General features: G+C 39.2%; 2 protein-coding genes across 3 annotated transcripts; one reads left to right on the plus strand and one right to left on the minus strand.

Annotated features, from left to right (window-relative positions):
• Positions 1–1,525: 1,525 nt before the first annotated feature.
• On the minus strand, positions 1,526–6,170 carry LOC121235076. Of its 2 annotated transcripts, XM_041131302.1 has the most exons (6): positions 6,057–6,170; positions 5,759–5,987; positions 4,713–5,627; positions 3,913–4,185; positions 2,510–2,705; positions 1,526–1,955 (listed from the first exon to the last, which is right to left on the minus strand). In XM_041131302.1, exons 2-6 carry the CDS (start codon positions 5,825–5,827, stop codon positions 1,771–1,773), a joined length of 1,638 nt encoding a protein of 545 aa, XP_040987236.1. In that variant the 5' UTR covers positions 5,828–5,987; positions 6,057–6,170; the 3' UTR covers positions 1,526–1,770. The 2 variants fall into 2 exon arrangements, with proteins under 2 accessions (XP_040987236.1, XP_040987237.1); XM_041131303.1 differs by having other exon boundaries at positions 3,985–4,185; positions 5,759–6,131.
• Positions 6,171–8,981: 2,811 nt separating this feature from the next.
• Positions 8,982–20,484, plus strand: LOC121234911. The gene is made up of 7 exons (XM_041131053.1): positions 8,982–9,934; positions 10,624–10,863; positions 17,090–17,179; positions 18,238–18,387; positions 18,561–18,685; positions 19,532–19,661; positions 20,252–20,484. Exons 1-7 carry the CDS (start codon positions 9,374–9,376, stop codon positions 20,375–20,377), a joined length of 1,422 nt encoding a protein of 473 aa, XP_040986987.1. The 5' UTR covers positions 8,982–9,373; the 3' UTR covers positions 20,378–20,484.
• Positions 20,485–21,310: the final 826 nt, after the last annotated feature.

Below are 21,310 nucleotides of genomic sequence, written 5' to 3' on the forward strand. Positions count from 1 at the left end.
AGCAAGCCAGCAAGATGGCATCTTCTTCATCATCCTTTGGTCTCCGTTTTAGACAAATCCATTTCTCTGTTTTAGTCTGTTCCAAAAATCCCTAATCTCTATTTGTGGGTTCGGTCTTGGCCATGAGAAACAGTGGGGTTTGGAGGGATTGAAATCGAAACCCTTTCTTACAGAGGCAATGTGAGAGATTTGGGGTGAGAGTGAGAGGAAAAAAACTTTACAAAATAGCCCTATAATGGTGGCAACCATTTCTGAAACAGCTGCTTCCACTAACCCCAAAACCATTTCCCAACAAGAAGAAGAACAACAAACCCATATGCAAAGACCCCCTCTGCTATCAATGGTTTTATATGCAAATTTCAGAAATCAGAAAGGGTCGCTGATTGCGAAGGATTGTTTTGAAGTCATTCTACAACCATCATTCCAATGCATCGATCGCCTACTAGGAGTATTGAATGAAGTTTGCTCCGATTGGAATAAACAGAGCCACTGCAGAGTGAAGGAGCGACGGAACCTGGCGTTGGGCACAGAGCAGAGAGACACGGTGCGCAGTGGTGCGGCGTAGAAGTCATCGGTCTGAGACGTGACTTGCGGCTGTATTTTTGTGGGATGAGGTGGTGGCCAGCATCGACAATCACAAAAGAAGAGTGGGCAACAAAGAGAGGAAAAACAGAGTGAGGAGCGTGTGCAGAAAAAAAAAATGGAGAGAGAGGCAACTGGGAGGAGAGAAATATAGAGAGAGTTGGGATGCTGTCTGGAGGAAAAATGGAAGAGAAGAAAAAAATAATTACCTACATTTCTCTGCATCGAAGAATGTTCTAGAGTATGAAGGAGAGATTTTGTATATCGACGTGCAGAAGCATTTTTTTTTCCCAGGTCGTACGGGTTCGATCGACTTTATTTTTCCCGGTCGGATCGGGTCGGTTTGGCGCCTTAAATAGTTAAGGTCGGGCACAAACCCGGCTATACTAGGTCTGGTTGCAGCCCTAGTCTCTTCCCACGTTCCAAATAAACTAGACAGACATCGCCAATCTTTTCTTTCACCCAACTCTTTGGTTCTGTATTTCACTCATAATGTATCCCCAGCAAAGAGGCATGTGGTGCTAAAACTGTCAATGCAACAACAGAGCCATGAAGGAATTGCCGACAACTGTTAGAGCAATGCCAAAGAACATCTCATCGTCTCAATACCCACCTATTTATCCTTTATGTCCACTTGACATGCTTAAAAACTTTACGTTTGGGTAGTGAGAAGTGTCGAGAAGAATTGTGAATAATAATAATAATAAAGTAACGAAAAAATAATAATAGAATATTGAATATTAGTGAAAAGTAATGAATAATAGTGAAAAGTAATAATGAATAGCAGTGGAGTATTCTGAGAATACCTGAGGTATTCTTCGTACCCAAACCTTTTGTTTAAATGTAAAGGGAGAGATACGAATCAAGTTGTAGCCAAGTAAGTGGATAAAAAGTTAAATTAAATTAAAAAAAAAAAAAAAAAAAAAAAAAAAAGGTGGAGGTATTGACATAATTGACTGTGTTCCATAAAGACCTTAGAACTTATGTACAGGCAGTGCTTTCCTGCGTGTTCAACACATTGTACCCGATTTGGTGGTTTAATCACACTTTCCACATTTCTTTTAGCTGTACAACAATTGGGAACCAATAGCTTCATGTGCATCAAATAATAATTTATGAAAATGGGAGGATGATACATGGTCTGAGCCTCCCTAGTTAGGAGGAAATAGTGAACCCAAAAGTAGAGGATTACCTTTCGAACTTCTCAAATAGATTGGAAAGTGCTTGATAAAGAACAGCAGCAGCAGGAGGTGTAGGCAATGACCCAAGAAGTATATCTTCTGCACTGATGGATGGGTTACCATAAAATCTAGAGTTTTCTTGCGATCGGGTCGTGACTATACTACCTTCAAGTGAGCACCCAATAAATGCACCTGTAAAGTCAGATCCATGAACTCGTCAGTCCATGCATGAATGAGTACAGAAGCTACAGCTAATCTAGGCTGTGCATTTCTCATTTGATGCCCCTTAAAACCCTCATCTGCACAGCCTAGATTAGCTGCAGCTTCCATAACATCACAAATGAAGGGTAGATTCCACTTATTATTTGGAAGTTTATTCGCAAAAATGGACATATCAAATTCTTTGTTACAAGCCATGAGCTAAAATGTATGCTACATGCATAAGAACTACCACCCCTCCCAAGGGAAACCGTTAAACCATCATGGGACCAACAACATGGGCGACAATATTGCTCCAAATTCTTTTCAAAACCTTCAAATGTAGATGGCACCTCAATAAAAACCATAATGCAGCTTAAATTAACTTAGCGGGTTTTTTCTTTCAACTTTTTAATTTAAGGAGGTGCCAGCAAGATTTTCTGTACATCCCTGTTGACTGGAATCCATTGATGATCAAATTGTCATTTTATCTTAAAAGGAAGGAGAACCAGTAAAAGCTTGTACTGATAAAAATAAATAAAAATCACCTTTACTACAGCTATATGTATAGCAAGCAGCATATCCACCGTCACCAGCACGTACATCAGCTTCAGCAGCCCGTCCAATGCTGCCTGCAGCTGCACTCAGACCTGCTCCAACTGAGAAATGCACATTCCCACTAAATGTTTGGACAGCACTTTTATTTCTCAATACAATGATGAAATCCGTCACTTCTCCTCCAGCCTGTTTGATATTGAAACAGAAAACTAAGTTTCATGAAATGGAATCCAGTAGAGGCAAAGACAGGTTAGATGTACATTAAGTGCAGAGAGAGGGATAGAGAGAGAACTCCAGTAATCACCCCCCTCTGTCTCTGTCTCTCTGCCCAATATTTGACACAAATGATTTTAAGAAATATTTAAAACTTCATGCAAAAGCACTAATGGAAGACTAAACTCTCACATCCACAACTTGAAGAGCAAGACGCCAAAGTTCAACAAATTTTGATATGGGCACTCCAAAGAAGTCAGCATGATAATAACATAAGAAAAGAACATTACAGGTGCCAAAGCCTTCAGAAATGATAATTTTTCTCAGCACATGGAAAAGCTCTACATGTAGCCTAAAGACTCCTAAATGCCAGCACAAGAAAAAAGGAACTGAAGGACGATATAACCCATAAACTATACATTTAGATACGTTTAGACGAGGAGAAAACATTAACACTTCCAAGATACCAATCCCCCGAGATCATAAAGCAGTCAGATTTGTTTACCAAGATCAAACAGAAGAGGGAAGCGTAGAAAGGACCAGCCCTTAACTACTTGCCAACACCTTCAAGAATTATCCTACAAACAGAACCGTCAAAAAAGGATTAAAACCAAAGGGTGGGGAGTATGTGATAGGCACAGACTCCCACTTGTCTAACACCAGATTCCCAAAGGTCGCATTAACACTATTCTCAAACGTTACTCATGCATATCCTAAATGACACCTTACTAACACGAGGATCTTGGGCCGTTTTCATTAAAGGAAACAATGCTTTGACTTCCTCCGCTTCTAAGATCAGTATTCTATACCAGCCCTTGAGGCTTCTATTATGAATAAAGGTGGGTCGGTTGCTGGCCGTCACTGGCAGTTGAACCGATGGGGGTTAGAGGGTCTATTGACTCCCTGAACTGACAATGTCTTTAGACCCCCTAACTGAGCCAACACTGATGAATGACACTTAGTTGGCTGTCAACCTCTCAGTGAATTTGGGCTGGTGCCACTTTTTTTTTTGGGCTGTGACAGGCTAATTGAGAGGCTGTTCTGTGTCGTGACAAACTTTGAGGCCATCTATGCCATGAGGGGTGCTGACTGTGCTCACACAAATCACCCCTCTTGAAATATTTGCGTTCTCTGAATAGGTTTTGCATGCTTGTCTTATATGTCAATAATAATGACAATCATTGTTTATCAAGCAGATCCCAAAAAATACTAGGAGCTCAGCAGTCAAACTTGATGGATAGAGCATTTCTACCTGAGCTCCCCAACCGACACCCCAGGAAGAAATGGCAGATGGTGGAGACCAAGATCCATCTTCCCTACGAGCAATAACTAGCCCAGTTCCAATGTTGTAGGTCACCACTACACCAACCTTCGCAACAGTAAGGATTGCTAGGCCTCTTGCTTGCTTCCAAATAGCATCCGGTATGGACTTTTCAGGCGTCAGAGTGCCAACCTGAGCAACACCATTTTAGTAAGTTATTTTTTTTCAGTAGTGTGGATGGATGCTATTCAAGTAAGTCATGAACCATGCAATGATGCAAGAACTTAAAAACTCAATTAGCATTCTATAGAAAATGTTTGATGACGTAACCAATAGGCTTCTCTTTATTACTTATGTATTAAAAAAAGGGCGATCATTCATAGAGGTAATGATCAACAAAATGAACCGAGGCCATTTGAACTTTGAAATCCTCAAGGTCTGCAAAACCTATTCAGAGAATAAAAGCAAGGACATGGGTCGAATACCTCTAAAAAAACAAAAACATATACATGCATAGAGCTACAGAAGTTGTAAAAAAGAAATACTAAAATGAAATATTAACCGTTTGAACTCGTAGTGTTGGGACTTGGGAGCTCCCTAAAAATCTTTGTTTTTTTTTAGTTTTTATTTCTGTTTCTGTGTGCTGTTGAATGATTGCCTCGAGTTCAAAGCATCAATCTATCGGAATCAAGGACATTATCCAAGGAACTAAGTTCTACCTTGTTATAACCCTCAATGGTGTTTGTGGCCTTATAAATCTCATATTCCATAGATTGGCCCCATGGAAAATTTAGCCATGATCTCAAAGTACTGAGGTCTGTCAGATCATGGGTTGGCAACTGAGCAGCTCGACTTATTCGGTCAATCAAGTATGATTGGACAGACTCAAGCCGCACAAAGCATACATCGCACACTCGTTCGGGATTCCCAGTACGGAATTTTGTGGGCAACAAGCACCTTCCTTTAGAGCACGAGCTACAGAATATCCCTCCACAAAAACGACAGTGGTGCCTGGAGCGCATGATAGGATGAAACCGCACATTACATAGCATGCAAGAAGAGGCAGCGCTGTCAGCCAGCCACTGTGGAGGCTCTGCTTCAAGAATTTCCCTCATGTTACCAAAATTAGCCTCTGTTAGAGTTTGAGCCATCTCTTTCCAAGCTTGCTCAAGCATATGCTCTGACGGCCGAGAAGTCTTACATCCATGGACACCACCTGAAGCAATGGCAAAAAATCTCCCTCGAGCCACAACTAACATCTCAGTAACCACATCCCACATGGTTAGCTCCTTATCTACTCCATCAAACCGATTCCATCCCAGTTCCTCGTCAGGGATATATTCCCCATTAATGCATGAATCTCCATTCCATTCTTCATGCTCACTGTCAGAAATGCGTGGAGCAGAGACAGGTATCCAAGTCCCAGTTTCTTCAGAAAGCGGTGCGTCATAATAAAAAAACTTACCCTGTTTCTTATGGACAGCACCTGAAACATCTTGCACATCATTTTGGCCACCGGCCCCTTTAGGCGCTTCGCTTCCACAATTTCCCAGCCGTGTTCTTTCTTCTTGTTCAAAAGCACCCGTTCGTATCAAATTGCTCTTTTCTCTGCATTCCTCGACTTCCTTGGAAACCTAGTTGCCAGCATCCAGGAAACTCCGATCAATTTTTCAATCAGTGGTATCATAAATTAATTTCAAAAGGGAAAAGATAAGGTTATATATCAAGGTATGAGCAAGAAAGAAACCAAGAGAGAATGGGTTACCAGCCGAGAAAAAACTTTGGGATGGCAATCTTCGAGTTCGATTTTAGGGTATTGGACGTAACCCTCCATTGACGACGATCGCTTCCCCAGAGAGAGAGAGAGAGAGTACAGGCGCAAGCTATTCTGATCCGTTTTGTTAATCTTCTTAGGATGAAGTATCAACACCACACTTGTTGATACCAGACCTCGCAAACCCGCTGTCGAATTGCCCAAGCAGCTGGCATTCTACCTGCGTTTTTCTTGGTGAGAAAGTACATGGTTAAAAACCAAAAGGAAAATACCCAGAAAAAGAGACCACCTCTTGTCAATATCTCTGCATCCGCAAATACACAACGGTCCATTCCGCAAGATTATGAGCTAATAATCTGCTGACCTCTGAATCTAACTCACGACCGATCACATCTTCGAGTGGGTCAAATTGTTTGGTTTACGTTCTAATTCATTATCTCAATTTTCATCTTTTTTTTCGTTGTTCTATAATATATTATTAAATAATTATAAATTATTTATTATATTTTATTTATAAATATATCATTTAATATCATATCATAAAATGATAAGAAATGATAAAAAAAATAAATGATAAATTACATTATACTATATGTAGCTAACATATTCGCAATAGTTTTACAAATTATAAGTTTAATATACTTGTATTTGCCAAGTTTTTTTTAAGAAAAATTTTCCTCCACTAAAAATAGTTAGAATAGGCTTGCTCAACTGTGTTGATGTGGTGGGAGGCTTATTTGACCGAGTTATTATGGCGAGAAAGCGTACTAGACCGCACATGTATTGAAGGTGCGTGTGTACCTTGTTTTCGATGGCTAGGGATGTAAATCGGTCCGTCTCGAGAGATGATGGATTGAAATTTTTAGTCTATCATTTTTTCTAACTGAATCGGATTGAACACCCATAGGGACTCCGTTCAGTCCGATCCAATTATTTTGTTATTTTATTTCTTTTTTTAAATAAATTAATAAAAAAATTATTTAAATTACTAAAATTAAAATTAAGTGAGTTATTAATGTGAATTCTGTAACCAACTCATTGAAAAAAAAAATATTTAACTATCATTATATTTATGATGTTGATAGTTATTACTTACTAATTTAGACTTTATTCTTTAGTATGCATAGTTATTAATAATGTGATACATTTTATATATGATTAATGAATATCAAATAATTTCATTTTACATAGATTATTCATGCTTGCTTGCAACTTATGTATTTTAAAAAAATTAACTAATTACTTTAATTAAGTGTAAATGGTATAGTATGTATGATATATTAACTATTTACATATAATGACATAAATTATCACATGATTTATAATTTTTTATTAATTGATAGCATATATTATTTTATATCTTAGATGGTCAATGATAATAAATTAGATGAAAATTACACCTTTAACTTGTATAATTACTATATAAAAATAATATATTAAATTATTAAAAATATTTTTAAAATATATATAGAGGTTTGATCCGGTCCAGTCCGATCCGATCCAAAATTTATAGATCCCGAAACCGGACTGATTTTCTTCAGTCCAGAATTTGTGGAATTGAGACCGATCGGTCTCAACTTCAGTCCAGGCTGAACTATTCGGTCCGGTTGATTTTTCTAATCTAGACCAAACTCTTTACAACCCTAGCCATGGCAAGAGGCATGCTCGACCGCCTGGCTGCATGTGCATAATGCGTATGCTATTCTCACTTGGCAGGAGATTTCTTTAACCACGTTGTTGTGGCAGGAGACTTCTTCTTTACATTCATCATTTTCTCTTATCATTTGAGTAGTCTCATTTCTTACATGCAACATTTTTATCTTGTCATTGAGCTCGTCAAAGTTTTGAGCACTTTACTTACCTTTGTGTCCCATGTGAGGGCGAGCATGGCAGCGAGGTGAGCACTTAAGCTTGCAACTACCATGCTCGAGAGCGAAGCTCCTAGGCGATTTGATCAATCACATCAGTGCCCGAAACCTGGGAGAGGTTGGTGTGGGGTGAGCATTTAAGCTTGTGGCAGCCATGCTCGGAAGCTCAGCTCCCGTGTAATCCTATCAATTTCATCGATGCTCAGACCCTCGACCGGATCAATCAGGTCAAACCCACACTAGAGCTTGTGCTCTTGAACAGAGTTAAACAAATCAATTAGATCGTGTGGAAGTTCCTGGACACTGGCCAGATCACGTTGGAGTTTAGTGCCCGAGCATGTCAAAGAGTAGAGGGACAATTTGGAGTTTAGTGCCCGAGCATGTCAAAGAGTAGAGGAACAATTTGGTTCATTGCTCTAGTCTCGGGAAAAACCTGTGCTCACCACTTGGAAACTGTAAATCGTAAAACATACAAAGTGGTAAGAGATTTATGTTGGTGAATGTTTTGGCGTGGTTTTCTTTTTTATCCTGAACTTTATTTGTTCTCTCACATTGCAATCATCCGCTGAGTGTGGTGTATTCTTTGTATTAAATTTATTTTTGTTGGATCATGCAAACATTTGTTTTGAGAGAGATTTGATTTTACAGAAGATGTCAAAACTATTGATGCAATTTTCTTTTGTGGATAGAACCCAAAAATACCGTCAAAATGGCCCACAATTTTAACTTGGGCGTTAATACGGTGCTAAGATGTTTAATGTGATAAATAAATAATTCCGTAAAGAGTTTCAAAAGAATCGGCAATTATCATATTCATGGTATCTTTGATTCTACTTAGGACTGTAAGACCATCGGTCTGGACCGAAAAACCGACCGGACTGGACCAATAGTCTTATTGGTCAATCTCGGAGTATAATTTTTTTAGATCGGACCGAGATTGACCAAATGTGAGGTTGCATTTGAATGTTGAGATGATAAAATATTGTTAGATATTATTTTTTAATATTATTATTATTTTGAGATTTGAAAAAGTTGAATTGTTTATTATATTTTATGTTAGAATTTGAAAAAGATGTAATGATGAGTTGAAATGAATTTAAGATACAAACGTAATATTATATATATAATATTATTTTATATAATAGTTGTATAAAATAATTATGTAATTTTCATCCAAAAATCACCATTGATCATATATACTATAAAACTATTTAATATTCATAAATAATATATAAAAGTTTTAAAAAATTATTTAATTTTAATTTTACTAATTTAATTTATTTTTATATTAATTTGTCTGTAAAAAGAAAGAGAAAAAAGATATTCATTTCCCATCTTTCTATTATACGCCTATTATTGTGTCGGGAAAAAAATCCCTAAGCCCTAATTTCTAAACATCAGACACTAAAACGGTATTTCCGGATTCGAAAATCCGCATCTTTGGTTTCAGACTTTCAGTGCTTCTAAAAATCGAAACCTCAAAAATCGGTCATCCGCGCTTGAATCCCTAAAGTCAGTTGCTGTGAACTCTGTCACTCGGAAACTCTGATTGTTCGCTCTTCCCAGTTCGAAAACTCAAGCCTTTGACTTACTTTTTCGAAAATTGAACCAGAGACTGGATCGAAAACGGGGAAACTCGATCTCCTTTAAATTCTGCTAAAGGAGAATAAATCAGCTTTAGCTAAGGAAGAGGCTGTAAGCGTGGGAAGGGAAGGATAAGGTTCAAATTTTGCAGCAAATGTCGGTGGAGAGGTCCTTTGAGGCATGGGAGGAGGTGCAGCGACACGGTCAGGACTTGGCGGACCGGCTCGCTCAGGGCTTCACTGGGTTGATTCAGTCCCACATGAGCTCTTCCTCATTTCCATGGCCCTACCCTCAGAAATCAACGCCCTTCGACCTCGAATTCCCGAGTCAGCATTTTGGGAGAAGAGATTTCGGATTGGCAACCGACAGTTCGGGCATTGATGGAGTATTGGCGGTTTTCGATATTGGGAATAGGATTGGGCAGGCCGGGGCGGACTTCGGGGCTTGCTTGAGTGGGCTGGTCCAGCAGCTTTTCAGGAGGCTGCCTCTCCCGTTTCGACAGGAGGATAATGCAGTGGAGGGGGTGATGGCGGACGTGGGAGGGAGTAGGCTGAGGAGTGATCTGAGTGTGACTACGCAAGGGGATTCGGGTTTGTTGAGGGAGAGATTGAGGGATTTTGAGTTTGCGGAAAATGATAGCGGTGCTAATGGGTTGGTGGATGATGAAGTTGCTGGGTTTAATCTAAGGTCGGCCGGACTTTTGGGTAGACCACAGGTGAGATTTTGAAGTTAATTACACAAATTCATCCTCAATTTATGAACTTCTAGTGAAGTATTGTATATGATGAACTGCTAAGGTTGGCGGATGATGAGTTTTGTGGCATTTTTCAATCTCTAATTTTAACCTGTAAATATAGAGATGGTATATCTGTAAACTGATAGTGAAGTAGTGGATATCATGGAGGCAATCAAGTTAGGTAGATCAAGCAGTTCTCAGGTTGATTTTGTTGAGGAAGAAAGTCCCTGATTATGTGCTTTTAATGGTGCATTGTGTTATTTTTCATTATCTTTCAGTGTTGTTGGGTGCTTTTTCATGCATACATGTTCTGTACTCGGGTTGCGTCCCTTGCACTTATAATGTAAAAGGATTTAGTTCTAGTACGTGTCACTCTTAAGCCTACTTTTTTACTGGACCTCCCATTTATTGTAATGAAAATAATGCACTATATAATTTTTCTATCCCAAGAATCGTACATCGGGACACCTCATGGCTATTGTCTTGTTCTATGCAACCTCTTCATTTTAACAAGTTTGTCTGTTTGTCATGGTAGTCTCGTTTATAAGCTTTTCTACCAGATGCAAATAGCAAGAGGAATGCGTGCAGATTATTTATTTTAAAATGATGGCCCAGTTTTTTAATATATATTCATTTGTTTGTGAATGGTTCAATTTTATTTGATGCAGGGGATCATAAATATTACATCAACTTATGATAGCAGAACACAAGATGTAGAAAGTTCTTTGGTTGCAAGGGGAGATTTATGGAGGGTAGAGGCATCACAGGGCAGTTCTACATCTGGAAATGAAAATTCGTCTCTCTTCCTTGTCCAGCTTGGACCAGTGCTATTTGTACGTGATTCAACGCTTCTATTGCCAGTCCATTTGTCAAAGCAGCATTTGCTGTGGTACGGCTATGATAGGAAGGTATGATTAACTTTAGCCATCCTACTTTTTGTTTGATGCACCAAATACCAATTACTTTATCTGAGCCTAATTAAACAAGATCGAACGGGCTTCACTGTAAAATGCTGTTTTCATGGTGGTTTTACAAGAAACAGCCTCCAAATGTATCTCGAGTTGGCAGCATTTTGAATATCTTCCAATGATTTAAATACTTCCCAGTGCTCTCTTGTTGTGAAAAACGATGACAATAAAGTGAATATAGACACAAGAAAACAGACAATCACACACGACACGGTATTTACGTGGTTCGGCAAATTGCCTACTTCCACGGGAGCTGCAGATGATTTTTATTTCTTGAGGAATCACAATACAATAGTGTAGAACGGCTACTGTTCACTCTCATACTGTACAAGTCAAAAAACAACTCAATATATATGTTGTACGGCGGAAACCCTAAATTCAGCAGAATTAATGATGTTCGCTCGAGCGGCGTGTCGAACTCGCGTCGAGCGAACCTGTTTTCCGCAATCGCTCGAGCCGTGAGTCGAGCGGATACTTAAGCGAAGCTCTCTGACTTCCCTCCGCTCGAGCCGTGAGTCGAGCGGTCATCGAGCGAACCTCTCTGACTTGCTTTTGCTCGAGCAGTCTGTCGAGCTCTCTTCGAGCGAAGCTCTCTGACTTGTATTCGCTCGAGCGGCTAGACGCTTCGCTCGAGCGGCGTGAACCAGACTCCAAATACTCAACAATTCTCCCACTTGGAGACTGGTACACTCACATTGTCGCCCCCTGCCTCAAACATGATATCCTCCACCTCTGCAACTCACAGCTCCTGTTTTCATGCTAGAAGACCAACTGAAGTTGCGCACAACTTCAGTTTCTCAAGTGTAACACCTTTTGTCAACATATCAGCAGGGTTTTTACTTCCACAAATTTTCTCAAGTAGCAACTGTCCATCATCCAACAATGATCGTATAAAGTGATACCTGATCTGAATGTGTTTAGTCCTGGAATGAAATGCTGGGTTCTTGGCAAGGAATATGGCACTCTGACTGTCACTGTAGAGAGTGCTATTATGATTCTTTTTACCCAATTCCTCCAAGAAGCCCTGTATCCAAACCATCTCTTTTGCAGCTTCTGAAACTGCAATATATTCAGCTTCTGTAGTAGACAAAGAAACTGTCTTCTGTAGATTAGAGCCCCATGAAACTTCAGTACCGCCCAGAGTGAAAACAAACCCTGTGGTACTTTTTCTGCTATCAATGTCTCTAGCCAAATCAGCATCAACATAGCCTTGCACCTCTAAGCCCTCTCCTGAGAAACACAAGCACGTTTCTGAGGAGCCTTTTAAGTACCTCAAAATCCACTTCACTGCTTCCCAATGTTGTTTTCCAGGATTACTCATGTATCTACTCACAACTCCCACTGTATGGGCAATATCTGGTCTAGTGCAAACCATAGCATACATAAGTGACCCAATAGCTGAGGCATAAGGAACCTTACTCATATAGTCTTGTTCCTCTTCTGACTTTGGTGCCTGATCCTTGCTGAGTCTGAAATGACTTCCTAAGGGTGTGCCAACTAACTTGGCCTTGTCCATACTGAACCGGTTGAGTACCTTTTTCATATACTCAGCCTGTGAGAGTCTCAAAGTGCCTCTGACTCTGTCTCTAACAATTCTCATGCCAAGGATTTGCTTTGTAACTACCAAATCCTTCATTGCAAAATGCTCTGACATCTGCTTCTTCAGACTGTTGATCTCATCAATACTAGCCCCTGCAATGAGCATGTCATCCACATATAGCAGCAAAATAATGTAAGAATTGTCAAACTGTCTGACATAGCAACAATGATCTGCCTGACATCTGCTGTACCCTGCACTACACATGAAACCATCAAATTTCTTGTACCACTGTCTGCGAGCTTGTTTCAGGCCATACAAGCTTTTCTTTAGTCTGCAAACTGAACCTTCCTTTCCCTGTACCACAAACCCCTCGGGTTGGTGCATGTAGATGTCTTCTTCAAGATCTCCATGAAGAAAAGCTGTCTTCACATCTAACTGCTCAAGAAATAGATCTTCAGCAGCAACCATAGCCAGAACTAGCCTGATGGTTGTGATTTTTACCACAGGAGAAAAGATCTCAGAATAGTCAATGCCCTGTTTCTGTTGAAAGCCTTTTACAACAAGTCTGGCCTTGTACCTCTTACTGCCATCATGCTCAGTTTTCACCCTGTACACCCACTTGTTGTGTAATGCCTTTTTCCCTGATGGAAGTTTTGTCAACTCCCATGTCTGATTCCCTAACAAGGAATCCATCTCATCCTTCATGGCCAACTCCCACTTGCTAGAATTTTCATCTTGCAAGATTTCTTGGTAACTCTGTGGTTCTCCACCATCTGTCAACAAAATGTAATTCAAAAAAGGTGAAAAACGCTGTGGAGGACGAATAGTCCTACCTGACTTGCGAACTGCAGCTATTGGAGTGGACGGCTCTGGATCTGACTGCGGAATAATGGGAATGGGTGTGCTAGACCCACTCTCCCCGTCACTCACATCTCTGCACTGCACTGTGAACTCTGGTAGATCATCCAAACTCACAAACTCAAACTCCTGAGGAGCTGCTTCAGCAACTGTACTAGACTTGTCTTTGTACACAATCTTCTCATTGAAGATCACATTTCTGCTTCTTATAATCTTCCGACCCTGATCATCCCAGAAACGATAGCCAAATGCCTCGTCTCCATAGCCAATGAAATAACATTTCCTTGACTTGGCCTCAAGCTTATTACGAGCATCAGAATCAATAAGAACATAAGAAAGACAGCCAAATATTTTAAGATGAGAAAATTTGACCTCTTTCCCGCTCCAAGTCTCCTCAGGCAATCCACAATCCAAAGGAACTGATGGCCCTCTGTTTATCAAGTATACTGCAGTGTTAACTGCATCTGCCCAGAAAGTAAGTGGTAGCCCAGCGTGGAGCCTCATGCTTCTAGCACGCTCATTTATGGTTCTGTTCATACGTTCAGCAATTCCATTTTGCTGTGGTGTCCCAGGAATGGTCTTCTCCATTCTGATACCCTGAGTTGCACAGTACTCCTTGAACCCACCATCAATATACTCACCACCATTATCAGACCTTAAACATTTCAACTTCAAATCTGTTTCAGTCTCAACCATGGCTTTCCAATTTTTGAACACATTAAATACATCAGATTTATGTTTTAAAAAATAGACCTATACCTTCCTGCTGTGATCATCAATAAATGTAACATAGTAGCGAGAACCTCCAAGGGATGCCACTAGGGAAGGTTCCCACACATCAGTGTGCACAAGATCCAGTCTCTCTGACTTCAGTGTTCTACCACTCCTCAAGAAACTGACCTTCTTCTGTTTCCCCATAATACAGCTCTCACACATACTGAGATCAACTGACTTCAGTTCTGGTAGCTTGCCTCTAGACAGAAGTTCTTTCATGCCCTTTTGACTCATATGGCCAAGCCTGCAATGCCATAAGTCTGCTGTGCTCTCTACAACGGTAGTGGCAATAGTGTTATTTAAACCAGTAGTCATATAGAGTGTACCAGTTTTCTTACCCCGAGCCAGTACCAATGCCCCTTTGGTGACCTTCCAGGTGCTATCTGAGAACACCACTGAGTGACCACAATCATCAAGTTGCCCAACAGAGATGAGGTTCTTCTTTAACTCAGGAATGTGTCTGACCTTTTGCAAGGTTCATTTGTTCTTGTTAGGGAGTACAATGTCGATGTCTCCCATTCCAATTACGTTCAAAGCTTCTCCATCAGCCAAATACACCTTTCCAAAATCACCTGCAACATAGTTTTGCATTATCTCCCGATGGGAAGATGTATGGAAAGATGCCCCTGAATCAAGTATCTAGTCATCAACTTGACTATGAACTGCAAGCAATAGTGCATCCTGTAATTCTTCAGTTACCATATTAGCACTATCATTCTCTGTCTTCTTGGGATTTCTGCAATTCTTCTTTACGTGGCCAGTTTTGCCACAATTTCAACAAATTGCCTGCTGACCAGTTCTTGGCTTGCTCTTGCCCCTATTTTTTGATTTTGATCTGCCTCTGTTTGAGTTCCTGTCTTGTGCTCTCCCCCGAGAGTCGACATTCAGAGCTGAACTCGAACCTGATGTCTCGCCTGAATCTCTCCTACGCACCTCCTCAGCCAAAATCAAATTACGGATGTCATCATATTTCAACTTTGACTTACCAGCAGAATTGCTAACAGCCATCCTCATGGCTTCCCAACTATTTGGCAGTGATGCCAATAGTATCAGTGCACGTATCTCATCATCAAATTCAATTTCAACAGACGACAATTGATTTGTGATAGTATTGAAATCATTCAGATGTTGTGCAACAGACGTACCATCCGACATCTTTAAGTTAAATAACTTCTTCATCAGATGTACCTTATTATTTGCTGACGGCTTTTCATAAATACCTGATAAAGCCGCTATGAGATCCGCAGTCGTCTTCTCCTTGATGACGTTGTGTGCAACGGATCTCGACAGGGTTAGACGAATAACCCCCAGGACCTGTCGATCCAACAGAGTCCAATCAGCAACTGACATGCTGTCCGGCTTCTTCCCCAACAATGGAAGATGGAGTTTCTTCCCATAGAGGTAATCCTCTATCTGCATCCTCCAATACCCATAATTTGTGCCATCAAACTTCTCGATCCCCGATACTTTCACTTCTTCTCCAGCCATCGTATTTCTCAGACCCGAACCTTGGCTCTTGATACCAATTGTTGTGAAAAACGATGACAATAAAGTGAATATAGACACAAGAAAACAGGCAATCACACACGACACAGTATTTACGTGGTTCGGCAAATTGCCTACGTCCACGGGAGCTGCAGAGGATTTTTATTTCTTGAGGAATCACAATACAATAGTGTAGAACGGCTACTGTTCACTCTCATACTGTACAAGTCAAAAAACAACTCAATATATATGTTGTACGGCGGAAACCCTAAATTCAGCAGAATTAATGATGTTCGCTCGAGCGGCGTGTCGAGCCCGCGTCGAGCGAACCTATTTTCCGCAATCGCTCGAGCCGTGAGTCGAGCGGATCCTTAAGCGAAGCTCTCTGACTTCCCTCCGCTCGAGCCGTGAGTCGAGCGGTCATCGAGCGAACCTCTCTGACTTGCTTTTGCTCGAGCAGTCTGTCGAGCTCTCTTCGAGCGAAGCTCTCTGACTTGTATTCGCTCGAGCGGCTAGACGCTTCGCTCGAGCGGCGTGAACCAGACTCCAAATACTCAACACTCTCTACCCTACTCTCTCTCTCCCCCCCCGAATTGGCATAAACAGGGCGAAAGTAACTGCATAAGACGGCAAATACCTAAATAAGGAACAAGTTTGGTGATCTTTATATACACTTGTATAGTCAACTGGCATTCTCAACTAGAAATAAGTCCTTTAAAATGATTTTTTCAATTCTCTCGTGTGAACTCAATACATTTTGTAACACTAACTTGGCATAAGTTATGTAACACTCAACGCACTTTTCCCCCAAAATGGTCCCTCTTTTCTGTAGGAGAATATTTGGAAAAATAAGGCCTCGAGAAAGGCACTGTCAGGTGGCTTGGGATTTTTGTTCTTAGGTATTCCGAATATTTGGGATTGCATGCTCCGATAGGTGGTGGATTTGTTGGCGAAATTCCATTAATAGTCATAGCAATTTGAGTTTTAAAGGATGGTCCTTTTATGCTTAATCTGGTGCATTCAGGGGAAGGCAATGGTTGGATGTTTGAAGATTGCAAGAGTTACAGCATTGTTTACTTATAAAAAAAAAAAAAAAAAAAAAGATTGCAAGAGGCCGATATTTAAATTCAGAGCCATTATGTTCAGTAATATTTACGTTTGGACGAGGGCATACAATAGTTTTTGCTTCTCTACTTTTTCAGTTTTCATGGAATTAGGTTCCTTTTTTTTTTTAATCCCTATAGTTGTGTATTTCCTTTTGTATACTTTTGGTGTACTTGGGTTGCACCGCTCTACGCTCTGAATAGAAGTTACCAAATAAATGAATATATGATGTTAATGGATCCAACAGATTCCTTTTTCCTCTACGATTATGCAGCCCTTCCCTTCTATTGTTATTGTAGTGGGATTATTGCAGCTTAATTTTCCATAATGGTGTTGCAACTTGATTCTTCTCCAGCTTTGTTCCTCCTTAGTTTATACTCATTTATTCACTTGTTTAATTCTCAGAATGGTATACACTCACTTTGTCCAGCTGTGTGGTCGAAGCATAGGAGGTGGCTATTAATGTCAATGCTCTGCATCAATCCCTTAGCTTGTGTAAGTTAAACTTCTACGAGAACATTGTAATTTATAAGTTTGAAGTTTTATTTTTGATGTTCTCCTACTCAGAGCTAGGTTTTAGGCATAAAATTCAAGCATAATTGTATGTTTGAGTTCATTTATCAATGTTGCTTCCTTTTGTTCGTAGAACTTGGACGGTCCATTTTCTGAATTGCCTTGCACAATTGTGTTTTAGAGTTGCCTGGTTTGGATAGTGAGATGAGATGAGATGAGATAATCTGTGAATAGTAATGAAATTGTTTGAGTTAAGATGTTTATGGGGTTTTGGGAAAAGAGAGAGAAAGTGTTGAATAAAAATATTATAAAATTAAAATATTGTTATAATATAATTTTTGTTTTGGGATTTGAAAAAGTTGAATTGTTTTTTGTGTATTAGTTGGAAGTTTGGGAAAGTTGAGTGATTAGGTAATGATTAGATGAAAAAGTTGAATATTTGAAATTGAAAAGTGTTTGTGTTTGAAATGTTTGGATATTGAGATGAGATGAAAGTATCTTGCTATCCAAACCAGGCCTTAGTCTTTTGCTTTGGAAACAATTTTTTTTTAGATTTTAGAATTGAATAATAAAGAAGTATGAGCATTTAACTGAAGTTCAGCAGTTCAAAGAGTCCAAGTTTATAAACTAAAAAAATAAGCAGACTATCTCTTCATACTAAACTTTAGTCCATGGCAGTCACTTGAGTGTTCCCATGGAAAGTGCACTGGGCAATTTTATGGGAGTTCCAATGCCTGAAATATTAATTAGATCATTTTTATCCTTTTGCATAAGAATGCTCATCAGAAATGATTTAATGACTTCTGAATTTCTTGTATACCCACTGAAATTTGTGGTACCAAGTACTGATTTACTAATGAAGGTGTGAATGAAGTCCCTCGGTTTGTTTGAAAACAATCTCGTTTTTCTTCTGAAAGCTGTCTTGATTAGGTGTGGCAGTTTTCTCATGATATATTACAATAATAAGAGTAGAGTTCAAGCAAAATGTATTATTGCTAGCTTCTTGAGGTGAAAATTCTGACACAATTCTCTCTATCTAGTCATTTGTAGATCTACAGTTTCCAAATGGGCAGCTGACATATGTATCTGGTGAGGGGCTTACTACAAGTGCTTTCCTACCAATTTGTGGAGGCCTTCTACAGGCTCAGGGTCAATATCCAGGAGAAATGAGATTCAGCTTTTCTTGCAAGGTGAGATTGCCAACTCATAACAAGCTATGGAAAATAATCGTAGTAAATTTCTGGTCTCATTGGATATAAAATGGATGCTAGTATGATATTTTTCTCCTTATCGGATTCTGGTAAGTCTAAGTTGGTGCCATATGAATTGGACCTACGATTTTACTTTTGGAATGTGTTTTCAGAATAAATGGGGAACATGCATCACACCGATGGTACAATGGCCTGACAAGTCGTTTACATTTAGTCTTGCACAAGCCTTGGCTTGGAAGAGATCCGGTCTCATGGTGAGACCGACTATCCAATTCAGGTTAGATTATCTGCCTCACATCTTTTTAACTTCCAGTAGGAAAGGTATGTTAATATTAGGCTAAATGCATAAACACCTTTGAACTTCGATCGAGTGGTACGGACACCCCCAAGCTAAAATTTTAGTCTATTTTATCTTGAGACTTTAAAGAAGATACAAATGGACCCTTAGGTTAGGTTTGCATCTAAATTGATGCAGTCATCTGAAAATCCTTGAAATAGGATAATCTTAGGGAAGAACTTAAATTTTTTTTTAAAAAATTAAAGGGGAAACAAAGGTAAGAAAATGGTTTTTAGATACATGTTTAATAACTTATCAGAAAAAAAAGATATATGTTAAATGTTTTGTAAAATTCTTTAACACTGTAGATTATTAGTAGTCTTGAGAGACAGCATGATGTTTATAAGATTAGGAGGTAAGTTCCTGCTATTTCCTTGTACCTGGGGGTAGGTTGGTGTAATTTGCCCATCTGCCCTTTCGAGTAACCCAGAGGATCATGTTTCCGCCAGGACCTGTAGCTGTTTCACATGAATCCTGCTGTCAAGATTAAGTTGCAATGCAAGCAATTCGTGGGAAAAAAGTCGCCATTTTGTTGCAAGCTACATTAAGAATCTAAAATCAGCCATGTTATTGTTTCCTGTCTAACATTGCTGTTATGATTATGACTTCTGGTTACATATTTATCTTTTCCATTTTGGCTTGCTCACCGCACCCTGATTATATATGCAGCCAGTTTTTGCAGTATCAACCTGTAGTATGCTTGCTTCTATTTTGTATCTCTGTTGGCTCTCAAATTGGATGACACTTGGTGTTCATGTATTTCTTGTTAAATTTAATGATGGTCAGTTTATGCCCCACTTTTGGGGGAAGCAATCCTGGGTTGCGGGCGGAACTTATTCATACGGTGAAGGAGCAACTGAGTCTGATATTGGGATGTGCGTTTATGACGCATCCTTCTGCATTTGCGTCTATTTCTGTAAGTCATTGCTCACAGTAGTTAGCTATCCATGTCAATCAAGGGAATAGGTTTTCTCCTACCAGCACAAAAACTAAACACATAATTCCTTCGATTTTCCAAAGTTTTACTTTAGTGTTCCTTAACGGTGATGTTGAAGTTTGTATTATTAAGATCTTATATGTTGTGCTATAAGTTCTCTTTTCGTTGATATTTATAAAAAAAAAAGTTTTCTTTTCGTTGCTGATCTTAGGACGAACTTAGGCTATAGACCTCACTTCCAATTCTTCTACATAAATTTAACTAGCATCATATTATTTTTCTTTTGTATACTCCCTGTGTAGCATCTATTTGTACTTACCCCACCCCCACCCAACACCTAAAAAAGAAAGATGATTACTGCAGTTACTGTGGCAACAGTTGTTCCTGCATGGTGATTTTGTCACATTTACCATAGACTACCATTTTGTATCTTGATGGAATCATTGCTTTGATTCTTGGCTAAATTCAAATCCTTTCAATGATAGCCTGCCAGTTTTTACTTCTCTATGAACGTTTACTATGTTATGATTTTCATTTTTTACCCTTCTTGTGGCGAATGCCCTGTGCAGCTTGGCAGGTCAAAGTGGAATGGAAATGTTGGGAATTCTGGGATAGTTGTGAGAGTGGATACCCCTCTTTCCCGGGTCGGTCGGCCTTCCTTCTCTGTTCAGATAAATTGCGGTGTTGAACTTTAATTGTAATGGTACAAATCTCCCAACCAAAAGTATACATAGTCTCAAGCTTAGCAAGCATACAAACATGTGAATATTTGAATGTTAGTTAATGTGATTACATTGATCTACCTCTCCTTTTTTCGTATTTGGAACTCTTCTCTTTTTTCTTAACTATTTGGGTTTTAGTGTTTTGAAGAATTTTACACTTTTGTTATAATCTTTTGTAGTTCCAAAGAAAAGCGTAAAAGCCCTAAATAAAAAATTAGAATTAGATATTTGTAGAATTATTCCGTTTGGTGTATCTAATACTTCGCTTGCTACAATTATTCCTTCATAGCCATCATACCATCTTTTTGGGATCAACTTAAAATGATTTTCTTAATGAGAAATTATCTGTACAAGTTCTAAATAAACAAGTTTCATTCAAGTTCTTGTAAAAAAATGAATCATACCTTAAAAAAAGTGTAAAAAAAACTGTTATTTATTAGTGGGACTCACTTTTTTACAAAGAGTTTGTATCAGACTTATCTATTTGATGTTTGTACTTAGCATTACTCGAGTTGTAGAATTAAGATTCAAATATATATTTTATTTTTTTGGTGGTAACTTTACTTATTGGAGTCGTGAATTTGATCTATAATCTTTTTGGCATCATGTCTAGGCAACATTTTCTACCGATTATATGTAGGCCTAGTTCTAGATAACTTGACTTAAAAAAAAAATGAATTAATTATTAAGTACTCCCGAAAGATGGACAAGCGATACTCTTAGGAAAAACCTCAGAAACGGTCGGGAGGGGTACTCATTTTCACACCGGTCAATAGGATCTCAACATCTATGAAGTCAATTTGTCTTACAATGAACCACAATGCATTGAATCAATTTACTTTCCCCCTTCTCTCCCCTTCCCGAAGTCATATGATCCCCTTTCATTTCTCCTCTCCCTGATTCTCC

The sequence above is a fragment of the Juglans microcarpa x Juglans regia genome, chromosome 6D (assembly GCF_004785595.1).
Source record: "Juglans microcarpa x Juglans regia isolate MS1-56 chromosome 6D, Jm3101_v1.0, whole genome shotgun sequence".
Lineage (NCBI taxonomy): Eukaryota > Viridiplantae > Streptophyta > Magnoliopsida > Fagales > Juglandaceae > Juglans > Juglans microcarpa x Juglans regia.

What these genes read in the sequence shown, in the direction of transcription:
- LOC121235076 (XM_041131302.1), bottom strand. Translation starts at nt 5,827, where the DNA reads ATGGAGGGTTACGTCCAATACCCTAAAATCGAACTCGAAGATTGCCAT. An exon ending in CCAAAGTTTTTTCTCGGCTG is followed by an intron (nt 5,628 to 5,758) that starts GTAACCCATTCT and finishes GCTGGCAACTAG; the next exon opens with GTTTCCAAGGAAGTCGAGGA. An exon ending in CCATTGAGGGTTATAACAAG is followed by an intron (nt 4,186 to 4,712) that starts GTAGAACTTAGT and finishes GGTGTTGCTCAG; the next exon opens with GTTGGCACTCTGACGCCTGA.
- LOC121234911 (XM_041131053.1), top strand. Translation starts at nt 9,374, where the DNA reads ATGTCGGTGGAGAGGTCCTTTGAGGCATGGGAGGAGGTGCAGCGACAC. An exon ending in GGTACGGCTATGATAGGAAG is followed by an intron (nt 10,864 to 17,089) that starts GTATGATTAACT and finishes TTTAATTCTCAG; the next exon opens with AATGGTATACACTCACTTTG. An exon ending in GCATCAATCCCTTAGCTTGT is followed by an intron (nt 17,180 to 18,237) that starts GTAAGTTAAACT and finishes CTCTCTATCTAG; the next exon opens with TCATTTGTAGATCTACAGTT.